The 26,928-nt window shown below is 39.7% G+C and overlaps 1 protein-coding gene across 3 annotated transcripts in view; it reads right to left on the bottom strand.

The window, feature by feature from the left end:
* Positions 1–26,928, bottom strand: part of EEF2K (eukaryotic elongation factor 2 kinase) — a 162,512-nt gene that overhangs the window by 50,500 nt on the left and 85,084 nt on the right. For all 3 annotated transcript variants that reach the window (XM_089674796.1, XM_089674798.1, XM_089674797.1), the window contains 4 exons: positions 26,087–26,187; positions 17,750–17,810; positions 13,006–13,043; positions 6,240–6,411 (listed from right to left, as the gene is read on the bottom strand). In XM_089674796.1, coding sequence (XP_089530922.1) covers positions 6,240–6,411; positions 13,006–13,043; positions 17,750–17,810; positions 26,087–26,187 — 372 coding nt within the window. The remainder of the gene's footprint in view (positions 1–6,239; positions 6,412–13,005; positions 13,044–17,749; positions 17,811–26,086; positions 26,188–26,928) is intronic.

The raw sequence follows: 26,928 nt of genomic DNA, 5'->3' as shown, positions 1-26,928 counted from the left end.
TCAGGTGACAACACTGAAGAAATGACACTTTGCTACAATGTAGAGTAGTGAGTGTACAGCTTGTATAACAGTGTAAATTTGCTGTCCCCTCAAAATAATTAAACACAGCCATTAAAGTCTAAACCGCTGGCAACAAAAGTGAGTACATCTCTAAGTGAAAATGTCCAAATTGAACCCAAAGAATCAATATTTTGTGTGGCCACCATTATTTTCCAGCACTGCCTTAACCCTCTTGGGCATGGAGTTCAAAAGAGCTTCACAGGTTGGCACTGGAGTCCTCTTCCACTCCTCCATTATGACATCTCGGAGCTGGTGGATGTTAGAGACCTTGCGCTCCTCCACCTTCCATTTGAGGATGTCTCACAGATGCTCAATAGGGTTTAGGTCTGGAGACATGCTTGGCCAGTCCATCACCTTTATCCTCAGCTTCTTTAGCAAGGCAGTGGTCGTCTTGGAGGTGTGTTTGGGGTCGCTATGTTGGAATACTGCCCTGCGGCCCAGTCTCCAAAGGGAGGGGATCATGATCTGCTTCAGTATGTCTCACTGGCACAGAAATGTATTTATTTAATTCAGGTACTTATATAGCGCTGTCAATTTACCCAGCGCTTTACATATATATTATACATTCACATCACTCCCTAACCCTCAAGGGGTGTACAATCTAAGGTCCCTAGCTTACATTCATACATACAAAAACTAGGGCCAATTTAGACAGGATCCTATTCACCTACCAGCATGTCTTTGGAGTACCCGGACGAAACCCACACAGGCACATGCACCCACAATTTACATTGTATGGCATCGTGCCATGTACAAGAGCAAAATGTTCACCTGACTGGTGCAAAATACAGAACCTATAGGAACCGATCTGAACCTATTATGTACTGTATCTGGATTCTGGAAAATTATTTCTGATTGGTTTCTGTATGTTGCAGGGCTTTGCTCCACGCACTGGTAATTGAATAAACTGCATTATCACCCACAATAATTAAAAGAATTCTATTTTTGTTTCCAGAGGCTGATATCAAGCCAATTTCATATACTAAAACTTCTTGCACTTTTTAATACATTAACAGTTATAATTACTATAACAACATTTTAGAAAGTGGACCTGTGGCATATACTGTATAAATGGCACCATAGCCCCCCCCCCCCCCCAAATCAATGACAATGCTGTGGTTATTCAATAACACATTAGATTTTAGGGAGAATTTCCCAAAGGCAAATAAATAGACCATGCACTCTGCAAGTGCAGTTGCACACATTCTATCCAGAGCATACTGGATGTGGTGAAGCTCTGCCGATTTCCATCATCCAATAATGTGCAAGCAAAAAATGCTGCTTTTTATTCTCCTTGCACCTGATTTGGGTATTCTTTGCAAAGTGAAGCTTCACCAGTTACACTAAGCTCTGGGGAAAATAAGTGCAACTGCACTTGCAAAGTGCACAGTCTATGCGCCTTTAGAAAATCCACCTTATTGAATATGTTATGAATACAAAATGCTATTTATTCCCTTTTTTGCAGTTTCCCCAATTTGAATGACCTCAGAGCTTGTTTTGCTCAAGCCCTAAGTGACGAGTAGGTGTAGTAAAATGTAAGTAGAACACAAGGTCATGAGTTAAATTCCCAACTCTCACCTGTCTGCCAAAAGCTGTGTAAACTAATATATCACATTACTGTTCCCAGACAAATATTACTTCATGGCTCGTAGTGCTAAAATAACAAAATACAGCAATTGGTATTTTCACAAAAAGATAGCACTGGAAATGTGCAAAAGGGAAAACCAAAATTTAGTTCCTTCTAAAAAACAAAATGAGGGCATATTGGCCATCAGCTACAACTATCATCTCACAAAAGCTAAAAGAAATCATTAAAATGTTGTAGAAATCTAGAATAACTGACAGCATTGCTTGGAAAAACTGGGAGGACACTTTCCTATGATAGGGAAAACAGAGGTGGGCTTCATATGCCTCCTGCCCTAGAAAATTGCATGATGCTCCATAAATGTTGGCGGTTTCCTTGGATTAAGATGGGGACTCAAATACAAAATAGGGAAATATCCTACAGAATGAGGGACACTAGGAAGCTATCATCACAAACAACGAGAAGTTCTACCCTGTCTTCTGTTTCTTAGGACAGTCCATTTTTCTCTTTTAGTTAAGGTAACATCACCATTAGGCTCCATGCACACTGGACGTATTAATAATGCTGGTAATGTTACCTGTGTAAAGTCACATTAAAAACTTGAGTTTTTCAGTGGTTTTTAGCGTTTTTGTAATAGCGTTTAGCCCCCTTTTTTAGAGGGTTTTTTTTTTGGCCAAAAAAAGTTCAAAAACGCTGGTTTGCTGCGATTCACCGAATTTTTCAGCGTTAGAGCATTTTTACAGCTAAAAAACTCCTCTACAAACCCACTAGCCTTGGGTTTTTTTCAGCCAAAAAACGCTGATTACAGTCTATGTGTGCATGGACACATAGGATAACATGCTGGGGGGTTTACTGGCTGTAGAAAAAAAAACGTCAAAAGCCAAAAACAGCCTCTGTAAAAAGTGTCCAGTGTGCATGAGTCCACATTTTCAGGGGAAACTCCTGGGTCTATTCCCAGGAAATTGGTATTCCTGTATCTTCCCTGTCAGCCTAGGCTAAATCTTAGCGCTGCCAATGCTGGTGGACGTTTCTAAACATCCCCCTGCATCCTCCCTGGGAGTGCGCGGCTCCATGATCAGTGCCCACTGTGTCTGGAGGAACACAGATCGCTGTACGGGACGTCTGCGCGAGGTCCCAATTCATGTGATCACTGATTGGCCAATCAGTGATCACATGAATAGTAGTAAACAAGATGTCACTTCCTGATGTCATTACTTACTACTAGTGAAATCTGTGAATGATCACAGAGGTCACATGGTACAAGGCTATTCACAACAGCCTTGTACCATGTGACAAGCTGTGACCAATCACAGCTCTCACAGTATTTCTCAAAGGCTGCAAGAATGCAGCCAGAGAGAAGGACAAATGATTGCTTTTACAGCCTTTGTGGGTGTAAAGTAATCAGCGTAAAAAAAGAAAAAAACAATCAGTGTAAAAAAAGAAAAAAAAAATCTTCATCACCCCTCACAAGTAGTACAGTGTCACTATGGTGACACTGTACTGCTAGGATGACAGTATGTTAAAAAAAAAACCCAAATAATATGAAAAAATAAAATAAAAATGTAACAAAAAATAATTTTTGGTTGTAAACGAATTTTGTTTTTTTACTAAAAAGATAGATGAATACATTTTGGACAAGATTTATGAAGAAAGATTATTTATTTGCAAAATGTTATAAGAAAAACATTTTTTCCAACATTTTTGGACTTTCATTTATATAGCAAAAAAATTAAAATGCCAGAGGTGAATAAATACCACCAAAATAAAGTTTTATCGGTCTCAAAAAAATTCATATGGGTACAGTGTTGCATGACCGCATAATTGTCATTCAAAGTGAAATAGCACTGAAAGCTGAAAATTGGCCTGTACTGGAAGGGGGTTAAAGTATCTGGACTTGAAGTGGTTAAAATATACACTTATGCACTTTTACCTTGCAATCTGTGTATTACTTGCTATAACCTGACCTCTGCTCCTGACCCCCTGAGCTTTAGGTTACTTGCTCTTAACCTCTGCTATTGATGTATTACTTACTACTGATGTCTCCTGCAGATCTCTTTTCCCCACTACTGACTTATGCAGGCCATAGACGGGGAGAAAACCGGCAGAAAATTCGTCCAAAAAAATAATCGGACGATTTTCGGATCGTTAGTGGCTGAATTGGTCAGCCGTTTTTCTTGATTTTGACACTTTTTTTAATCGTTCATGTTGGGGAAAAAAACGTCCGATTTTGCCCATCGGCTGATTTTCACGGCAATGATGGGCAAATCGGACGATCTTTTTCCCGATTAAAAAAATGTGCATGAGCCATGACCAAAAGAAAAGAACATCTGTATCTATTTGTATCCATACAAATAGATGCAATGTTTGCAACCGCAATGCTTCTGTCAAATCTATTAGCGGTGTCCCTACAGAGAGCTCCACTATGATATTTGACATTTAAAAGTATAAGGGTTGCAACATTGTATCTATTTGTATCCGAACAGAAACATCTGTATCCAAAATGGATACAAATAGATACAATGTTGCAACTTTTTCTTCTTATTATTCATATTCTATTTCTTCTTTTAAATGTCAAATATAGTGGAGCTCTCTGCAGGGACACCGCTATTATATTATTGCCGGCCGTAGACGGGACGAAAATCAGCCGACCAATGGTGGTAACTTCGGCTGATTGAACGACCAATTTTTAGTTTTTCTAAAAAAAACAAAACAAAAAAAAAAACGCCGGTTTTCTCCCCGTCTATGGCCTGCATTACTATACCTGTTGTGTACTGAGTCTCTGTGTGGACTGGCTATCTTGCTAGAGGCAAAGTTTTGCTTTCTGATGCTGGAGCCTCCAGCAAGGAGAACAGTGTGCATCACAGTAGTGACATCTCAAATTCTGACTACAAATTTCCCACAACTAGCACAGTCAGAAGCAGAGGTTCCTTAGCTCTCATTCTCACAAATACAGATATTAGGCTGTAGGCATAGTACATCAACATACTAGTAAGTTCCCCGTAGTAGCTGTCACTTTTCAAAAATCACTCGGGCTTTTGTACGAGTAAGCAGATATTTTGACAGATCTGCAGGAGACCTGCATGGCTCCAGCAATCTGCTGATCCCTGGTGCAATGCTTTACAGGCTTCTGCAGACAAAAACAATAAATGCACATTTTTTTACCTGCAAAAAAAATGTGCATTTATTGCTTTTTACTAAAAAGTGAACTTACTTCACAGGATGAATTCCTAAAAAGAGCAAATCTTGTTTTTTGTGTTCATGTCCACTTTAAAGGGTAAGTTCACTTTTTAGTAAAAAGCAATAAATGCACATTTTTTTTGCAGGTAAAAAAATGTGCATTTATTGTTTTTGTCTGCAGAGGCCTGTTTAGCATTGCACCAGGGATCAGCAGGTTGCTGGAGCCATCTGTCAAAATATCTGCTTACTCGTACAAAAGCCCGAGTGATTTTTGAAAAGTGACAGCTACTACGGGGAACTTCTCCCTGTACTTCTATCATAGGGAGAAGGGGGCGGTGGCTGCAGGATCGGGAACAACCCAGCCCAGTGGATGGAGCGAACCACGTTAGAGGGCATGGCCAGAACGGTGGCTAAGGCCATTCCTCAACACTGGACTCCTGGGGTCGGCTGAGCAGCGTCCATCCCTTCACTTATTTTGGCTGACATTGGAATCGCTCAGACTCGTGCTCCCCTTTTCTCACTTGCCAGTGGGGTGATCTTTTTCCTTACATCCATAGCTTGGAGTGGTGCAATCAGGTAAACCTTTCACTAGGATCAGGAACATATTACATGTTCCACCCTAACAACTGGTGGAACATGTAACATGTTCCCAACGGTGAGCTTATCCTTTAACAAGGCTTGCAAGGACCTTTACAATTAGCCAGTACTAGACCAGGTTCATCCAGTGTCCAGGGCAAGGATGCAGAATAAAGCACCCCTCCCCTGCTCCTAATTCATTTCATAGAATGGGTGTAACACCCTGCGTCCATTCTCTGCCCCTTGCTTTGACTGTTCATGGTTGGCATGGAGTATGCCCTGCACATGCACGGCCAATCACTTGCTTTCTACCAACTGGAAGATAATTGCACAGTCCTGGTGTGTTTTTTATGTCAGCTGCGGGAGGATGGGGTGGAATATGGGCACGCTGGAGCACAGATTGACAGCAGTAGCTGGTAGAACATACATGAAGCTGTGGCCTGCTGGTTGCCAGCCACTGATCTGGAGCTTGCGTGGGCCTACTGCTGTGCCCTGCACGACTGCCCCTCATGCCCACCCCTTGCTCTGGGCCCTTCTGTGAGCACAGAAAAAATGCATGAGGTCCAAGCTGTCAGGATATTGTCAACCTTCCCCCACCCAAGTCCATGTGCTTGTGCAGTTCTCCCATTACTGGAAATCTTTCTACATGCTTAACACTTAAAAATCATAGATAACTTCATAAACCAATGCAGTAGCTTCTTGAAAACAGGGTGTGCCTGTCTATTAACAAAATCCACAGAGATGAGCAGAAGCACTTAATAGGAATATGTGTGCCTTTATTTTTAATGACACATACATAGCGAGACACATAAACAGTTCCCAGGAAATAAACTAATCCTACCTGCTTTGGTGGTTTATGCCGATTGTACTCCTCCCCCCATAGCTTGGCCTCCATTTGGAGTCGGACATCTTCAAAATAGACATCTCTGTCTACAGTCTCTAAGTACCTCTTGGCTACATAGTTATAGGCACTTTTCCACTGCTGACTGTGAGAGAAATTAGACAACTTCTTCCTGGGAATATGGAAAAGTTAGAGAAATTATTACAACGTATGTATAATCAGAATGAAGACTAACTTTAGTAGCTGTCAATGTTGTATTGAGAACAGAGATCACTGAGGCAATATATCTCTACAATTACCTTTCCACCTAAAATGGGCATTAAATTGATCAAATTGTGGCCAGTTTCAGATGAACTAGGTGAAATTCGGACAGTGGATGGCCCTGTTGACACCCTACTGCTTGACATGCTTTAATCCAAAAATCTATGGAGCCCAGCAGATGGCTCTTGGCCGAACAGTGACTGCAACCAATCAACTGAAGTTACCATTTTCAATGTCCACTGTATTTTAATAGCCATCAGCGCTGGCTGTTAGAATGCAATATCATCAGTGGGAGATTTATCCACCCTTGCTGTATAGGGTGGAAGAAAGAATCAGTGATTCAAAAACTCTGTTGATTCACTATATACTGCATACATTTTTAATATACTTAATTTGGATATATAATGCAAATTTTTGGGTCACTCACATTTGTATTTGTATGGTATAAGGTAGTTTTATGTAGCCATACAAGTTCACAGGTATAAATTTTTAATTTCCCCAAGTTTTATTCTATTTCATTGGAAGGAAGAATCAGATTGATTTCTTTGCGTTCAGCCTGGAGGCCAAATGAAACAAAACTGATTAATGAAAGGACCACTTAAAGCTGATGCTGATGCCGAATTTGTAAATCTTTGGCATATTTCAATAGAAAAATGTCCATGCTGTCTTTGTACCAACTTTTTTTGGAGTCTCACCTCTCCAGCTGCTTTCTCTACAGTATAAAACAAATATGAAAAAAAAAAAAATACCAGACCTGTATACAGGAGGTGGTAAAGAAGAAATCATTAAAATCCAACTGATCCTTAAGTCACCATGCTGCTCATTGTTGCCCTCCATGCATTTCTGCACTGTAAACAGACACATTATAAATCTGTGCTGGGTGCAGAAAAAATGTGCTTGTGACGTTGTGACTGAGGATAGGGGGGAGCAACAACAGGTAGGTACAAGGATCTGATATGCCCAGAAATGTCAGACTGGCTAGTGGCGCTCATGAAACTGGTAATTGTAGGATCAACATGCAATTGGTTCTGCAGGGAAAGGCTGAATTTCGATCCATGTGTAGCCGACCCTGTTCGACAGAAGTTGATGGAAAGATTGACTTTTGTTGGACAGGAATGTTAGAAAACTATTGGCTGGAGCAACTGACTAGCGTATTCTGACAGCAAGAGTCCCACTGTCAAAATACAAAGACCCGGCAAGGGAGCTGGTCCATCCACCTCGCATGTGTGAATAAAGAATCTGTTTTTTGTTCCTGCTGGCTAAATGAAAAAAAGGAAAAAGTGCGTGGTTGGCTAAACCAGAATGTTCGTGTACCTTAGGCAGGTATACATTCAGCATTTGTAAATGATGAAGCATCAAATAAGGATGGAGTGTCACTTATATTTGCATTATGTCATAAGTCATTCATTCATTTAGACAGAGCTCACTTATGTGCAGGGTTGGTTTCAGTGCAATTTGTAAAAAGAGCCCGGTGCGATTTCGTTCAGCGGTTCAGGTACAATTCAGTTGCAATTTTTTAAAGTGTATGACACTGGAAATCGCACCTGAACCAGACTGAAATCGTACCCGACTCTTTTGAAAATCGCACTGTGGCCGGCCTGCACATATGTGAACTGGCTCCATAGAAAACCGGTTTGGTTCACATGTCATGAAAATCCGGTGCGTTTCGAAATGCATCCAATTCGCATATATGTGAACTGGGGCTTAAGGTGAATTGCTGTTTAGTCACAATGAGGAAAAAAAAAATAAGGGTAGCCAACAGGGCAACCCACGGCTCAAATCTCAGGTGGTGCATCACAAATTGGTCAAAATCCTAATGCAGGCCATAGCCGGGTCGTTTATCGGCCGAAATTCACACCGTTAGTGGGGCCAGCCCGTCGGCCGTTTTTCGCGGATCTTCTCATTTATTATCGGTCATGCTGGAAAATCCACGAACATTGGTGGCAGCATTGGCAACGGGGCCGACCAATTTTTCATTTATTGGCCAAAAATTCGGCCGATAAACGGCCCGTCTATGGCCTGCCTAACCCTTCATGTCTAGCTTTCGACAACCTGATATCAGATTCTCTGGCATCTTATCAGGACTGTAATAAACAACTGGTATGTGGTTTAAAAACCTGTTTGGGGCAATTGTGGAAGCCTTTGATAGATAATTTACAGTTAGCAATGTTGACCCTTCTCATTCTTTGTTCCCTTTTGTCTGAAAAACAGCAGAGTTTGCTGGATAGAAGCATTTTATAATATATGCACAATACATACAACTGTAACTTTGGGTGTCAGGTCTCACGGTCCTACATAAAATGAAGTTCCTGAATGTGCTATGACTGACCATACAAAACGTCAAAGAAATAATAGTTGTATGCAAACTATTAAAAAAAAAAAAAAAAGAGTTAAAGTGTCATCTAATGTTGTTGCTATACAAATATGATTATACATAAATATTATAAATAATAAATATAAAGTTTAATAGTAGCACATTTTATAACGCAGATTAGAAAATAAACTGTCTGACTAATATGAAAAACAATTTCTTTTCTCTGGCTATGAAGCCCCTTATATGGTCATAAAAGCTCTATAGAGCTATATGGTGCTTGGTCCCATAGGAACTCCCTTTAGGAAGCTGTCAAACAGGAAACCCCATCTATAGAGGCCAATTACAGTACAGTACAAAAACACAAATAAAAGAAAAAGAACATCTGCCATACATAGCAGCCAATCAGATTACAGCTGAAATTTTCCCACTACTGCCTGGAAAATAAAATAAACAGTAATAAAGACCAGCCAATGTGAATTGGTTGATAATGCTGAGTTCCAAATTTAAACTTGGCCTAAACATTCCTATATTTATTTATTTATAATTTATTTCAGGTACTTATATAGCGCCGTCAATTTACGCAGCACTTTACATATACAGTGGGGATCGAAAGTTTGGGCACCCCAGCTAAAAATTTGTATTAATGTGCATAAAGAAGCCAAGGAAAGATGGAAAAATCTCCAAAAGGCATCAAATTACAGATTAGACATTCTTATAATATGTCAACAAAAGTTAGATTTTATTTCCATCATTTACACTTTCAAAATAACAGAAAACAAAAAAATGGCGTCTGCAAAAGTTTGGGCACCCTGCAGAATTTATAGCATGCACTGCCCCCTTTGCAAAGCTGAGACCTGCCAGTGTCATGGATTGTTCTCAATCATCGTCTGGGAAGACCAGGTTATGTCAATCTCAAAGGTTTTAAATGCCCAGACTCATCAGACCTTGCCCCAACAATCAGCACCATGGGTTTTTCTAAGCAGTTGTCTAGAAAACTGAAACTGAAAATAGTTGACGCTCACAAAGCTGGAGAAGGCTATAAGAAGATAGCAAAGCGTTTTCAGATGTCAATATCCTCTGTTCGGAATGTAATTAAGAAATGGCAGTCATCAGGAACAGTGGAAGTTAAAGCAAGATCTGGAAGACCAAGAAAAATATCAGACAGAACAGCTCGCAGGATTGTGAGAAAAACAATTCAAAACCCACGTTTGACTGCACGATCCCTCCAGAAAGATCTGGCAGACACTGGAGTTGTGGTAGACTATTCCACTATAAAGAGATACTTGTACAAATATGGTCTTCATGGAAGAGTCATCAGAAGAAAACCTCGTCTACGTCCTCACCACAAAAATCATCGTTTGAACTTTGCAAATGAACATATAGACAAGCCTGATGCATTTTGGAAACAAGTTCTGTGGACCAATGAGGTTAAAATTAAACTTTTTGGCCGGAATGAGCAAAGGTACGTTTGGAGAAGAAGGGGCACAGAATTTAATGAAAAGAACCTCTGTCCAACTGTTAAGCATGGGGTTGGATCAATCATGCTTTGGGGTTGTGTTGCAGCCAGTGGCACAGGGAACATCTCACGAGTAGAAGGAAAAATGGATTCAATAAAATTTCAGCAAATTTTGGATGGTAACTTTATGCCATCTGTGAAAAAGCTGAAGTTAAAGAGAGGATGGCTTCTACAAATGGATAATGATCCTAAACACACTTCGAAATCCACGGGGGATTACAACAAGAGGCGTAAACTGAAGGTTTTGCCATGGCCTTCACAATCTCCTGACCTCAACATAATTGAAAATCTATGGATAGACCTTAAAAGAGCAGTGCGTGACAGACAGCCCAGAAATATCAAAGAACTGGAAGACTTTTGTAAGGAAGAATAGGCAAAAATACCTCAAACAAGAATTGAAAGACTCTTGGCTGGCTACAAAAAGCGTTTACAAGCTGTGATACTTGCCAAAGGGGGCAGTACAAGATATTAACTCTGCAGGGTGCCCAAACTTTTGCAGACGCCATTTTTTTGTTTTCTGTTATTTTGAAAGTGTAAATGATGGAAATAAAATCTAACGTTTGTTGACATATTATAAGAATGTGTAATCTGTAATTTGATGCCTTTTGGAGATTTTTCCATCTTTCCTTGGCTTCTTTATGCACATTAATACAAATTTTTAGCTGGGGTGCCCAAACTTTTGATCCCCACTGTATATTATACATTCCCATCAGTCCCTAACCCTCAAGGGGTGTACAATCTAAGGTCCCTAACTTACATTCATACATACACATACTAGGGCCAATTTAGACAGGATCCAATTAACATAACAGCATGTCTTTGGAGTGTGGGAGGAAACCGGAGTACCCGGGGGAAACCCACGCAGACACAGGGAGAACATGCAAGCTCCAGGCAGGTGGGATTCGAACCAACAACCCTAGTACTGCCAGTCGGAAGTGCTAACCATTTAGCCACTGTGCTGCCCACTAGAATTTTGATTTATATCTGAAAAGTAAAAAATAAAAAAAAAAAGCACTCAAAAGAAATTATAATTATGTTCTTTCTATTTTAAGGCTGTTGCACACTCCCTATTCACTTTAGGTGACAGACCAAGCCAGTTATAAAAGCACATTGATATAAATGACTAGTACATATTTCAGGAAGCAAACATTTTGATTATTTAATCTTAATTCTGGGACTATATACTGTGATGGGACATTGGTATTTGGAAGTCTACTGGGTTGCATATTTGTTTTTCATTTTCATCATGAAGGTCCATCGAATTGTCCCTGAGGAAGAGCAAGTCTTGAAACGCATCAAGAATATGGGCATGATATTTTTCCACAAGGAGCATGGGGCATTATATCTGTAATGACTGAGAATAGCATTCTACTCTGTGCATTACATATAGATATATGACACATACAATATGTGAGGTGCAATAGTATATGGCTTGTGCAGAGCTTCTGGTTTTTACCTTTGAAATTATAGAGACTTGTTACGCATTTTCATTTTTTATATATAGTGCCTACAAAAGTCCCTGCCACCCAACACCTCCTCCTATTTTTGTATTTAGCACTTAATCTAAATCCCACCTAGTATTTTACCTCTTATATTCATGTTGGGTTATATACTGATTTGTAGCTTCTCATACTACTCGTAATCTGCATGTCAGGCAGTGCAATAAGAAACACTGCTGAATGAAAGCTGATAAAAGAACAAAACAGGCCCCCAAGTATTTTCTGTGTTTGTGCAGATTTGTGGGTCAACTCAGACCCATGGTCAGTTCGAGATCACAGAATTTATTATTTATTACAGGTACTTATATAGTGCCATCAATTTACGCAGCGCTATATATATATATATATATATATATATATATATATATATATATATATTACATTCACATCAGTCCCTAACCCTCAAGGGGCATACAATCTAAAGTCCCTAACTCACATTTATACATACACATACTAGGACCAATTTAGACAGGAGCCAATTAACCTACCAGCATGTCTTTGGAGTGTGGGAGGAAACTGGAGTACCCGGAGGAAACCCACGCAGGCACAGGGAGAACATGCAAACTCCAGGCAGGTGGTTACATGGTTGGGATTAGAACCCACAACCCTAGTACTGCAAGGCGTAAGTGCTAACCATTTATCCACTGTGCTGCCCAAGAATTAACATAATACAATATTTTCTGCCTAACTAAACAAAAAACAGAGAATATCATACATGTATGCAGCCATTTCATATAAATTTACAGTGACAAACGATAAAAATAGGGCTCATGACACCAAAACTGACAGTCTTTCAGGTTTAGAGCCGCTGGGACTGGAGAATAAAGGACTCATGTTGAATAAAAGGTACTGTAGGAGACCCCTCTGAATGATTCCTTTATTTGAAGAAAAAAAAAAAATATCCAAGGGACATTCAAAAGAAAAATATTAGCCCCCAGTTGGACTATGAGAATATATTTTCCGTTCCCTTGCTTTTACAAGTTTATAAATCTTCCCAAAAATTACATTTTACAAGCAACACTGAGCACACCAATTTATTATTATGATAAAAGATGATTACCCTACATTGCAATCCATGTAAGATGTTGTGCAAGCACTAACTTGTATTACTAACTTGTATTACAGTACATTAAAAAAACAAAAATAAATAAAATAAAATAAAGAACCTATACTTACGTCCGGTAGCATTCCCTCATAGCACCTCGGCCAAATGCCTGATATAAAACAGAAACAACATACATGAATAATTGCATTAAGGCTTCTAAATTCTATTTGTATGCTGTGTATTGTACAATGCTTTTAGCTGATTATTCTTTAAGGGGAAACTATATTGTATATATAGCAAGAGCTTACTTTGAGATATAACTGCAGTGCTTACCCATATACTCTCTTCTAATATAATTTGGGAAAAACAATCAACATTTTTGCTGGGATTACATCAGTCACACAGAACAGAGTGCATTACACTGCAATCAATCTCAACAGACTTTCATGAAGAGTGGCCATAGATGGCCCAAAAGCCTGGCTCCCTGTTTCATAGGCCCGTTAAAACACTTAGTCCCCGGTCACACAGGTGAGACTTGCCATGCAATTTGATAGTTTCAAATCGCATGACAAGTCGCACCCTACTGTTTGCAATGGAAGCGGTCATATCAGTACGATTCAAACTCCGTCGGAGTCGTAGCGATTTTGAAAGTACTTCATGCGCTACTTTTTGCAACTTCAGTTGCGACTTTCATAGACTTCTGTGCATGAAGTCGCAGAGATGTATTCCAAGTCGCACCTGAAATCGGACTGACATCCGACTTTGAAGTGATGCAAATTTAAGTGATGTCGCACGATTCCAAAGATTCAGTGTGACCAATTCGGCTTCTCCAAACATTGAAAGTACTCATAATCACACATACACAATTTGTTTTGTGACTAGAGAATAAAAACTTGCGATATGGGTGTTTTCGTGTGTTTTTCAGGAGCTAGCATTGAAGTCTATTTGGGCAAAAAATATTTGAAGCTTGTAGCTCAAAAAAGAAGATTGTGTACGGTTTTGAACTACAAGTTTCAAGCAACACTACACTACAGGTGCAGAGGAACATTTAAAAACCATGGGGTTTTGCATGTTGATCGATTTGGTGCTTACAGCTGTAAAACGCACAGATGCCTAGGCACCCTCTATTCTTCTAGCCTCAGCGGTGCCTGTTAGGACTTGGCATCATCATCAGAACATGATGCCCACTCCTATTTCTGATCATAGATCTACACTGATTGTCTCATCAGGGGGCTCAGTTGAGAACATATCGAACTGGCTGGTGGCAGCTTGCAGAAAGAGCAAAAGATCCGCTCCAGGTGAGTGCCGAATCTGCATAACTCCTCCACAGACACGCAGGTGCTGACCCGATCCGTGATCACAGATGCAATGGAAAAACAGAACGGTTGGCCACACAAACAGCAATGTGGTGGATGAAATCCTTTATTGGAATCCTATACATGCAATATAAGAATATGACAGGATAGAGGAGCAGTAGACGCGTTTCACACGAACACATGCTTAGTAAGTAATGACTAAACGCGTTCGTATGAAACACGTCTACTGCTCCTCTGTCCTGTCTTGGAGCTGTCATATTCTTATATTGCATGTATAGGATTCCAATAAAGGATTTCATCCACCACACTGCTGTTTGTGTAGCCAACCATTCTGTTTTTCGGTGGCAGCTTCCAGTCACACAGCACTGTTAAATAGATGGAAAACAAGCCTAGGCTAACAAGCAGCCGCAAAATGCCCACTGTATGTGCCAGATCATTCACAACTGATGTCTCTCACACATACTACACGGCTTCCCAATTCTAGGTTCACTTTAACCACTTCAATACCGGGCAGTTTTACCCCCTTCCTGCTCAGGCCAATTTTCAGCTTTCAGTGCTGTCACACGTTAAATTACAATTGCACGGTCATGCAACACTGTACCCAAAAGAAATTTTTACTATTCACTACCTTCATAGAAATAGAGCTTTAGTTTGGTGGTATTTAATCACTATTAAAATTACATAAATAGTGCAGCGCTCAAAACTAACTTATATACACAAATAACTGTGCTCACATACAATGGTGACACACATATAGTGAAATGACCTCAATTATAAGTGCCACTTAATGATGATCTAAGGTGCCCACATAATCACACAAATATATGTAAAACGCATATAAACAACGTATGAAAACGCATATAAAAAAGTCCTCACTGGAAAATAATTTTAAATAATTTAAAAAGTGCTCCAAGTGTGGTGATGTAACCACACTTAATTAGATTTATCCTCAAAAAATCAAACACAAACAAAATTGTCCATAAATACTAGTGGCAAACACATGCAAAGTGCATAAAAGTGCAAAAAATGCAAAAAAATTTGTGCAAAACAAATGTGTCCTTATTCCACAGCAGTGCAACTCTTCCCCTCCTATGGCTAGATTGCCTCCTCACCTCCTTACATCGACCCCTAAGGGCCACACAGCATTCAGGATCTCTCTGGATCCTTATCCCCTGGAGATCAGCACTTCTCCTGCCGTCCTGGATCACTTTGAGGGTATTTCGATTACCCCCACTCAGAAGCTTCTATAGGATGATTACTCACCATCCAGTGAGCAAGAAAGAAAGAGATCCTCTAAGTGCAGTATTTTAGAGCCAAAAAACACTTTAATGACAGTGTTTAAAAGACATATAGTGTGTCTCCTTAGTGTGCAATCATCATTTTGATGTCTATTCACAGGGTGGGAGTGGGGTCGGGACCTGTAAGTGAAACTCCAACAGAGAAAGATCAAGTCCTCTCCCCTGCTATAAAGGGCTGAGCTGCATAGTAGAGCAGTGCAAATCTAAGGATTGGATGGACATACTACAATCCAGGTTAATAATCTCTCAGAGAGAGATTATTAACCTGGATTGTAGTATGTCCATCCAATCCTTAGATTTGCACTGCTCTACTATGCAGCTCAGCCCTTTATAGCAGGGGAGAGGACTTGATCTTTCTCTGTTGGAGTTTCACTTACAGGTCCCGACTCCACTCCCACCCTGTGAATAGACATCAAAATGATGATTGCACACTAAGGAGACACACTATATGTCTTTTAAACACTGTCATTAAAGTGTTTTTTGGCTCTAAAATACTGCACTTAGAGGATCTCTTTCTTTCTTGCTCACTGGATGGTGAGTAATCATCCTATAGAAGCTTCTGAGTGGGGGTAATCGAAATACCCTCAAAGTGATCCAGGACGGCAGGAGAAGTGCTGATCTCCAGGGGATAAGGATCCAGAGAGATCCTGAATGCTGTGTGGCCCTTAGGGGTCGATGTAAGGAGGTGAGGAGGCAATCTAGCCATAGGAGGGGAAGAGTTGCACTGCTGTGGAATAAGGACACATTTGTTTTGCACAAATTTTTTTGCATTTTTTGCACTTTTATGCACTTTGCATGTGTTTGCCACTAGTATTTATGGACAATTTTGTTTGTGTTTGATTTTTTGAGGATAAATCTAATTAAGTGTGGTTACATCACCACACTTGGAGCACTTTTTAAATTATTTAAAATTATTTTCCAGTGAGGACTTTTTTATATGCGTTTTCATACGTTGTTTATATGCGTTTTACATATATTTGTGTGATTATGTGGGCACCTTAGATCATCATTAAGTGGCACTTATAATTGAGGTCATTTCACTATATGTGTGTCACCATTGTATGTGAGCACAGTTATTTGTGTATATAAGTTAGTTTTGAGCGCTGCACTATTTATGTAATTTTGATATTTTCACTGTTTGGGTAACAGATTAAGTGTTGGCAGCTTACAGTAGGGCTATTTCCCTTTTGCGCAGGAGGATCTCTGTTTATAATTTAATCACTATTGGTTTTTTATGTTTTGCAAAATAAATGAAAAAATTACCTAAAATTTTTAAATCCCCCCCCATATTTTTTCTGCTACGCAATTTTGCAAATAAACAAACTTTCTTCATAAATTTAGGTTAAAATGTAGTCTGCCACATTTCTTTGGTAAAAATAACTCGAGAATCCCTATACGATGTCTTAAAACTGTAGAATTAAACAATAATCATCTCAGGTTTTTTGTTTATTTTACATATCTTAAAGGGTAAGTTAACTTTTTTGAAAAAAAAAAAAATAAATGCGCATTGTAGTGTGAACTGGCCCTTAAGACAAGGCCCGGTCAGATACAAACTATAGGTCTCATGACTGAAAACCTGGCCATAAAGTTATGTATATTGCTGGAGGTAACCAATCAATAGAATAGATGAAGAAACTGATTGGCATCTGCTTTTTGAGAATACAATTTTTTCAGAATCAAAAGATTATAATCAATATCACTATATTCATTATATACATTGACATATACAGGCGTACCTCGGTTACGAACGCCTCGGTTTACGAATGAAAGTCCATTGAAAATAATCCAAACTGATTAATTGGTTTTCAATGCATTTACAAATTTTGTTTTAATCATGTGCCTGTACAGTACTATGCCTTTAAAGTGTACTTTATAAAGAGTTTTGAACAGATAACACTTTGACTTTATTCTGACCTCCGGAACGGATTAATTGGTTTTCAATGCATTTAAGAATTTTTAATCATGTCCCTGTACAGTATTTATGCCTTTAAAGTGCAATTTATAAAGAGTTTTGAACAGATAAAGACTTTTTTTTTTTTCTGACCTCTGGAACAGATTAATTGGTTTTCAATTCATTCCTATGGGAAACCGCGTTTCAGTTTAGAAATTTTTCGCAATACGAAAAATCTAATTTGTCTAAAAAGGATTGGTGGCAGAGATCTTAGTAAAAACACATAGATACATAGAGCCATCAGTGGCTTCTATTTAAATTTCAGGAGCTTTTGAAAAAGATTAAACATAGAAAAACCGAGATCACTTACCTGAGAGGCCATTTTGATTAGCACATCGTCCTGCACCCATTGGCCAGACACAGCATTGTATCTGCATACAAAACATTGTTGAATATTAGAGCATAGCTAAATATTTTACATGGAAAAGAAATCTAGTGTATTTTTAGATTATTTAAGTTCAGTACTAAAAAAAACCATTTACATATTTCCAATGTCGTGTTTATTACATTCAGTATGTAGAGCCCTGGTGTCCTACCTGCAGCCCTTTGGTGCCTACGGTGCCACCCTCAGGCCCGAGCAGCCAGTAGATAGTGTTTTCCTTGCCTAGGTTCTTACTTACGGATAGTGGAGGAAACTGTTCACATTAAACTAGCTTGTGCTTGCAAAATGTTTTGGTTTATTTCTTTCACACATTCTAACTTTCACCGTACTGTCCATGCTTTTTTCATAATTTGTATATTTATTTCTCTGACCTTTTAGAATGGACCTTGTTGACAGGAATATTAAAATGTGGTAAGTTTTTTTTTTTTTTAACGGCGCCTTAAGGAGTGCGGACTTGTAATGGGACTATAATGGCAGTGATCTCTATCAGTCTTCTGTAAATTGTTCCCAGTCTCCAGCAGTCTCCTGTTGTATGTCTGTGGTCTGTAGTACATCAATTGTCTTCTGAGCATGCCCACTGGTTTCGACCATTATCTGTGGTATGTTCAATGGCCCTGGTCGTTTCCTGTAGCATTACAAAAACGTAACAGTATGCGTGCCCTTTAGTGAAGTAAGGGGCTGCATTTGAGGTCTCCTCTCTCTATCCCCTCTATTTAGAGCTCTGTGCAAGTTCTGTGTTCTTCAAAGACTCTTCCTTACAGCTGAGGTGCCTAAATTAGAACTGAATGACTTGGAGTTATGAAACTACTCACCATTCCTAAAAGAAACAGAGAATTTCCTGATCCAAAAAGCATGTGGGAACTACTAGGACTTCACTTCTTTCCTAAAGATACAACAGGAAGTAAGAGGAGATCTCTCCAAAGCCAGGGGATATCCTTTCTTAGACAGTAGTCACTAAAGCAGGTGTCCCCACTGAAGGATTTACCTTTGTCTCCGCTTCCAATGACAACTGAAAATTTTTGGATTTCCCATCACTTTCTATATTGTGACAATGCCCACCAGAAGAAACGAGGATCGATCTCCCCAATGAGGACACTGACAGAAACAGAAACCAGACAGTAGGAGAATCTTTCCCACCACCACCACAGCCACAATGAGTTTTTGCTTGCCTCTGTTTGAGGTTGCCACCTAGTTTTTTTGCATATTTGTTTCAGGTGTGTACTGTACCTACGTGTGTTTCTGTTTTGTATCTATCACAAGTTTTCAGGACTGGTGATCAGCATAGGGTCTAAGTTGCCACTCCCACTGTAAAGTGAAATAAGTACAGGGGTTAGACAAAAAAAATGGAAGCACTACATGATTTGCAGATGTAACATTTGTTTGCTTCCGCTGTGTGATGAGACACCTAGCTAACAGGTGGGAAGCCTCACTTTCATCATTCCCTGTAGTAATACGGTCATACATACACTGTAGTAATCTCTCTAGTAATACGTAGTCATGTCAGAACTTACCGAGCTTTAAATAAGGCAAATTGTTGGTGCCGCTTAGCTGGTGCCTCTGTGACTGAAGTTGCCAATTTATTTACCATGTCGCAAGATACTGTATCAAAGGTTATATATAAGTCCTTACACAGTCTCAGGGAAAACTTTGTTTGATAAGCATAAGCACAGCTGACATGGTCAACTAACCAAAAGAGACAAAAGGACATTGCCCAGGATTGTGGCCCACAACAGAAACAACTGCTGCAAGTGACTGCAGAGCTCAATCTAAGTCCTGTGAAGACGGAGATTGAGCTCTGCAGTCACTTTTGCAGCAGTTGTTTTCTTATATGCCATCATAACCTTTGATATTGTACCTCACGACACAGAAAATAAGTTCAATTTCTGCAACTTCAGTAACAAAGGCACCAGCTAAGCGGGAACCAACAATTTGCCCTCTTTGAAGCTCAGTAAGCTCTGACATGACTCCGTATTACTAGCAGCGCATGCCGTGAATGGCGAAAGTGAGATTTTCCACCTGTTAGCTAGGTGTCTCATCACACAGCGAAAGCAAAAGAATATTACATCACGTCCGTTTTCAACGCAAAACATGTCGTCACTTTCACACCTGTGAATCATGTAGTTTTTCCATTTTTTTGGCCAACCCCTGTAGACTGCCATTACTGACTTAGGACAAGCATGCAAGATGACATTTGATATACTTACCTATTCCAGACAGACAACGACTATTGACTAGATGACTATTGTAACTTCCTCCTCACTAGCCTACCTAATTGCAGGCTTTACCCTCTTCAGTCTATCATGAATGCTGCTGCCAGACTCATCCATCTCACTAACCGTTCCATATCTGCCATTCCTCTCTGACAAACCCTCCACTGGCTTCCCATTGTCCAACAAATAAAATTCCAAACAATAACATATAAAGCCATTTATAACTCTGCCCCAAATTACATCATCAATCTTGTCTCCAAATATCACCCAAACCGTACTCTCTGCTCCTCCCATGACCCCCTGCTCTTTAGCTCCCTTGTCTCCTCCTCCCATGCTCATCTCCAGGACTTCTCAAGAGCCTCCCCCATCCTTTGGAACGCTCTACCTCAGTCTATGAGACTATCGCTTACTCAGCCCACTTTTAGGCGATATCTGAAAACCTTTCACTTCAGGAAAGCTTTCTATCAGTTCATCCCCCACAGTTATTACCTTTTGTACCACCAGCCCCTTCCTCTTAGATTGTAAGCTCCTAACCCTCTTGTATTGAACTGTATTGTTGCTGTATTGTCTCCCTCTATATTGTAAAACGCTGAGCCAACTGTAGGCGCTATATAAATCCTGTATAATAATAATAATAATTTTCACAGAAAGTGGTCCGCAATGGCAATCTTTACATTCTCCAAAGTACAGGTTTCATTTAATATCATACAGAATCCAAGATAATGTGTATTTATTGCATTCAAATGAAAAGCAGGTATTTGTCAGATATTTAGGGTTTAATGGATGGATTTTTTTCCCTAAAATTGATGTAAAGGGTATTGTTCTGAGCCACATAATTGATTTCAAAGCCAAGACTTCCATAGACAATATAGTGTCAGGATTTTGAGCACAGGTTAAATGCCATTTAGAAAATGTTTATTAAACTGACAAAGCACGAGGTCGGTAATGGAATCAGACAGCCCACATGGCTCGGCATAGACAGACTATGAGCACTTCATGTCAAGAGGCCAATGCTCTCCCCAGCACAAACATCCCTTACTGTTCTATTTTTGGCCTTTTAAGGGCTCTGTATGATGTTACCCCAGCAGCTGAGCCATATATAAAAACATGACTATGTTTAGCATAATCTTGGCTCACGTTCTATAATGTTAGACATAAATCATAACTTAGATGATTAGATCTATCTATCTGAAGCACACGTGCTACCAGTTCAGGTGGGGCTAGGACTCCGTGAAGGTCTGATCATATCTAAACTGTTAACAAAAACAAAATATATATAGTGCACATATATACCCCAGCGCCCAAATAAACAAACTCAGTGATTATGCAGCTGTGCAACAGTGAAAAACACCAATCAATAACATCAAAATAACAGCGCAAGATCAAGATCTCCAAATACATATATTATAAGTGCATAAATCCAAAATCAAATGTCCAAGTGAAAAAAAATGCCCTTGTTTTCATTAAATTTTAGTGTATAATTTATTCAACATATGCTGCCACCTTCCACCACGTGCAAAATAATATCAACCGCACTCACCAGATGCAGGTGAGTAATGAGCCTTATAGGATATTAGGGATTCTAAGCCCTCTAGGTAAGATCAAAACTTCTTATTCACCATTAATGGGGATAAAACGCCTCCACTTTATTCCTCCATGAAATCCTCAATATTGCAGAGAAAAAAAGAAACCACATAGTGTAATACTGCCATACACTCATAAATAAAAGGATAAATTCAGGCCATTCACATGGTCAAATATAATAAAAAAGCCTTGTTTAAGCGCCTGTATGGCTTAAAAACATCAAAGTTCCACACTCAGAAAGATACGTAAGGATCTCATGCTTCAGTTGGATGGCAGCATATGTTGAATAAATTATACACTGAAATTTAATGAAAACAAGGAAATTTTTTTTCACTTGGACATTTGATTTTGGATTTATGCACTTATAATATATCTAAACTGTTCTCCTAAATACCACTGCAATTCCAGAAAAACAACAACCCACTGTGTGTCCTGGTATTGGTTCCCTCGAGACGCGGGAGAGTTTACACATTACTGTTTGGGGGTCAGCATGACACTAACCATCCCCGAAGTGTAAAAAAATTAAAAAAATGCAGCATTCTTGAACTGTTTTTCCCCCGTCTTTTCCTGTCAATGCAGACCAGTTCTAGGTCATAAAAATACAAAAGTCTGCTGCCAACTAATAATTCAGGTGGTTACATACCAGGGTTTGTCAACCTAGGAGCTAAATGGGGCCTCAAATGTGGTCCCTGACATCACCTCACATAAGGGCCACATATAATGTTCAATTTATGTAATACTTGAGAAGACTTTCAGAAACTTCAGACCTAATAAAGGAAATGAAGGTCAGAGAGTGTGGACATTTTTGGATGGGGATATGCTGCAGAAGACAATATGCAACTGGAAACGTTATATGAGGCTAGTAGAGATCAATGCTATTACCCTAATCAGTATTCCCACTACAGACTGCTGAGGTCCGAGGGCCACACATATACCAAGTACCAGGGTTACATACGCTACGACTTGAGTGTGTTATTTTCCAACATAGGGAGTAACCTAAATAAATGTTAAAAAGTGTGGGATACCTGGCTGGCCACATCTGGTCTGTTGCCAATTGACATTGTGCTAAAAGGAGTCTGTGATATATCTGATTCCCTTACTATGCTGTATGACTAAAGTCCAATCATGCTACACTTCTGGAATGGTTTTGTGATAATCAGATTACTTCTACAATGTAACGTTGATGTAAACCAAGCTGTATTTAACTTGAAGGACTTCTATACATATTGAGATGAACCTGTATCCATTCCTTATTCAACACTTTCTCTGGAAACCTTTAATAACATTTTCCTGATTATAAAAATAATAATTCTGGTGTTTGGGTTTGCAGGAAAGCTTTTTCATTATGGGGACTTGACAGATCACATCAGTTATAAATATTTCATTGATATATCTGAACAAAAAAAACAGGTTGTACAACTTCTTGTCAACGCCCTATTAAAACCCAAAATGCAAGTTTTCACGTGATGGCATTTTTATTTGAGTACAGTATTAGGGGGACTTAACCATTTTCCAATTTCCAGGGCTCATAACATCATGCATATTTCCGGGGGTACAGGCAAAAAGCATATATGCTTTTTGGAGTTTTCTGAGATACACCCAGCAAGTTGAATGAATTAAAATGAGCTGATTCCCCTATCCACACACAATCCTTCCAGCTGTGGTATTGCATTCTGACCGCGGGGAGCCTTCCCTGCCATCAGAATACACTGATCAGTGCTGATGGATATAGCCAGCAGCACTGATCATTCGGGAAATACTCGACAGGCTAGTTGTGCACAAGTCGATCGATAAAATGACTTGTGCACAACCAGCTAGCCCATACATGGATCGAAATCCAGCCCAAAAACAGACAAAATTTTGATCCATGTAATGCCGGCTTACACACAACAAGGGATGCTTGATGACACTCTTTTTTGAACAGTTACATTATTTTTTAAAAATTGTCACCTATTTAAAATTCTGAAGCGGACCTCCAGAGGTAAAAGCAGACCCTATGAATTAAACTGCATTTGGCAGCCAGTTTTAACCCTTTACTCCCTGTTGATGTGCCTAACTAAATAGTTATAATTTTAGAAGAATGAAAAAAAAAAACATTTGTCCTGCAGTAAAAGCAGATAGAACTGCATGAAAATGTGATACTCTGTCCCTAGCTGGCTGTATATATTACCTAAACTTTTCTAACCATAGGGCTACGTGTCACAGGGAAGCATTCCAAATTTACTGGGAACATTCTTGGAACTCAACCAGGTTTCTGAGTGTAAGAGCCTGGCAGCCACTTGCAGACCTCCAAACAGTCCTTGTCTTGAATTGCAACTGCAGGTCAATGGGAGCAAAACAAACCCTTGCACAGTAGAATGACATTTCAGCAATATACAGCTTTTTAACATAAATTCTAAATGTCTCATCGCGTCATTAAGAAGCAGCTGGTGAAATGATTGTAGACAACGGTGTTTATTTTATCAATGGACAGTACAAAATATAATTGAAGGGCATGTTCATTTCAGATATGCCAAAATATTTGTAATTTTGTTCAGCCACTCTTCTAATTCACATTTCCCTTGCAAAGGTAGGAAGGCAGGGCAGCACAGTGGCCAAATGGTTAGCCCTTCTGCCTGGCAGTATTAGGGTCGTTGGCTCGAATCCAAAGACATGCTGGGAGGTTAACTGGATCCTGTCCAAATTGGCCCTAGTATGTGTATGTATGAATGTGAGTTAGATTGTACACCCCTTGAGGGTTAGGGACTGATGTAAATGTACAATATATGTGTAAAGCGCTGCGTAAATTGATGGCACTGTATAAGTACCTGAAATAAATAAATAAGGTGACACCACTGTTTAGTACTGTGACTTTCTGTACCAGCTGCTTATTGGATAAGCTATGAACAGAGATGGATTAAAGCTGGCGATAGACTGTCAGCCAAACAAAGCCTGCATCCAAACATATACAGGTACTGTTTGGGTATTCTGACAGCCGGAGATGCTGGCTGTCAGAATACAGTAGCTGCAATGGAAGATTCATCCATCTGGCTGAACAAAAAGAAATCTCTGGGTGTATAGACACCTTTGGGCAAAATGGGGCCCCAAGTAAGGCAGTAGCTTTCTCTGCCCCCCCAAATCCCAACCCTCTTGACCTAATAGCTGTTTTTTTCTCCGGTTTTTGATTGATTATTCATTAACTGTAATAAAGCCATCAATTGATTTTCCTGTTTAGCCTTCATAGTTGACTAGGTGGTCGATCAAGTTTGTGGGTGGTAGATTGCTTAGTTTCCAGTGATTACTTATGTATGCATCATATGGGCAGCACAGTGGCTAAATGGTTAGCACTTCTGCCTGGCAGTGCTAGGGTCGTTGGTTCGATTCCCAACCACGGCACCACCTGCCTGGAGTTTTCATGTTCTCCCTGTGCCTGCGTGGGTTTCCTCCGGGTACTCCGGTTTCCTTCCACACTCCAAAGACATGCTGGTAGGTGAATTGGCTCCTGTCTAAATTGGCCCTAGTATGTGTATGTATGGATGTGAGTTAGGGACCTTAGATTGTACACCCTTTGAGGGTTAGAGACTGATGTGAATGTACAATATACATATGTAAAGCGCTGCGTAAATTGACGGCACTATATAAGTACCTGAAATAATTAAATAAATAAATATGTGCAATTCCTGGTGGATGGAAACTGACTGCAAATTTCAACATTTATGGCCACCTTAGGGAAAGGACCCCCAACACATCTGAAAAATGCAATTCAATGTGGTTACCTGTTCATTCAAAATCAGCATTAAAAGATGTATCTATGGTTTTCACACTATGTACAAAGATGTTGGAGGAAACATGATGCAGTTAACAATCAGCTTTCTGGTTCCTGGATCTGTTGAAGGAAAATCCTGCCCTACTACATTCCACAATGATATTTCTGACAAGAGCTCACTGACAGAAGAAGAAAGTAGTATTAGATAAGAGGTGATTTTATCAGTGTGGTGATCACTACTTATTCAGCAGACTGGCAGAGTCAGCCATCCAGCTGTGCTACAGAAGAGCAACCCATCTTTATTACAGTGTCTGGCAGGAATACTTTGATCACAAGACTGGCTGCACAGAATTACAAAATATTTTGGCAGAAACAATTGAGTACTGTTTTTATTTGCACTAACAAACAATTTTGAGGACAAGCTTTCGGAGAGTGTCCCCTTCTTCAGGTCAAAGCAGTACTGGTTCAGAAATATATTTTGGTAAAATACAACAATGCACATATATGTATTTTAGATGTGTGTATATTTTGGTCTCTGTCTGCAGTACGGCTTTAAAAGTAATTTTACTTTAAATAAATATGTCTGAAGTAGGTCGTTAAGGAAACCGATCGCCCCCCTGCCATGTCAGACAATAGAGTAGACTCCACATTCCCAACAGTGACCCAGGGTCTCCTGCATCCTATTCTTCTGAAATCTCTTATACTATAGCGGGAGCTGAAACAAACCTGTGTCGGATCGCATGCTCTGTTTCTATGTCTTCCAAGTGAAACTCAGCCCATGGGTCAGGCATCTGCTTGGCTTTCTGGATGGCATGTTTCCAGGCCTCCTGTGTGTGAGAGACAATGACTTTAGTTCTCATCCTGGACCAAGAGATGAATTCTCAAATAAGAGGAAAAACAACATATAGTCCATAGCATTTTATTACAATCAAGGGAACACGCAAGACAGAGTTGGATGGAGCATTAATAAAATAAAGATTAGTAGTGAATGCAAAAAAGATGTTTGACTCGACAAGATGCATTCACACCATACAATCTTTATGTAAGATCTCCAGCATTCAATTTAGGCATGTAGACGACAAGTGACAACAGGGTTAGACACACATAGATGGAAGGGAAAATGGGATCAGATACACATACTTTGTGCATACAGTTATCTAAAGCAGTGTTTCCCAACCAGTGTGCCATCTGAGTTGCCCCAAGGTGCTTCAAGGTCAGGGTAGGTTCCCATGTATGGGAGCTCTGGAGATGGGGGCCTCTGATATTAAGGGGAGACTCTGATGTGAAGAGGGATGTTGATATGATGGGCAGGGACTTTAATGTGATGGGGGGGCCTCTGATGGTTAAATTTCAACAAGGCGGTTTTGAGGCTCAGATTTCCCATTAAAGAGTAACATTTTCATTTTTCACATTTTAGTGTTAAGGGGTGCCATGACTGAAAATAGGTTGAGAAACTCTGATCTAGAGGTAGGATTGGGGTTGCCATCCCATCCCTTTAAATTCGAACACATATTAATTACACAGGTTCTGTGGTTGATTAAAGGTGTTAATTAAACTTATCTGCATTA

This window comes from Staurois parvus, unplaced genomic scaffold (genome assembly GCF_062004578.1).
Source record: "Staurois parvus isolate SC_StPar_1 unplaced genomic scaffold, SC_StPar_1.0 ptg000152l, whole genome shotgun sequence".
Taxonomy (NCBI): domain Eukaryota; kingdom Metazoa; phylum Chordata; class Amphibia; order Anura; family Ranidae; genus Staurois; species Staurois parvus.
The sequence above is the reverse complement of the archived record's forward strand: the minus strand, read 5'-3'. Positions and strand labels throughout refer to the sequence as shown.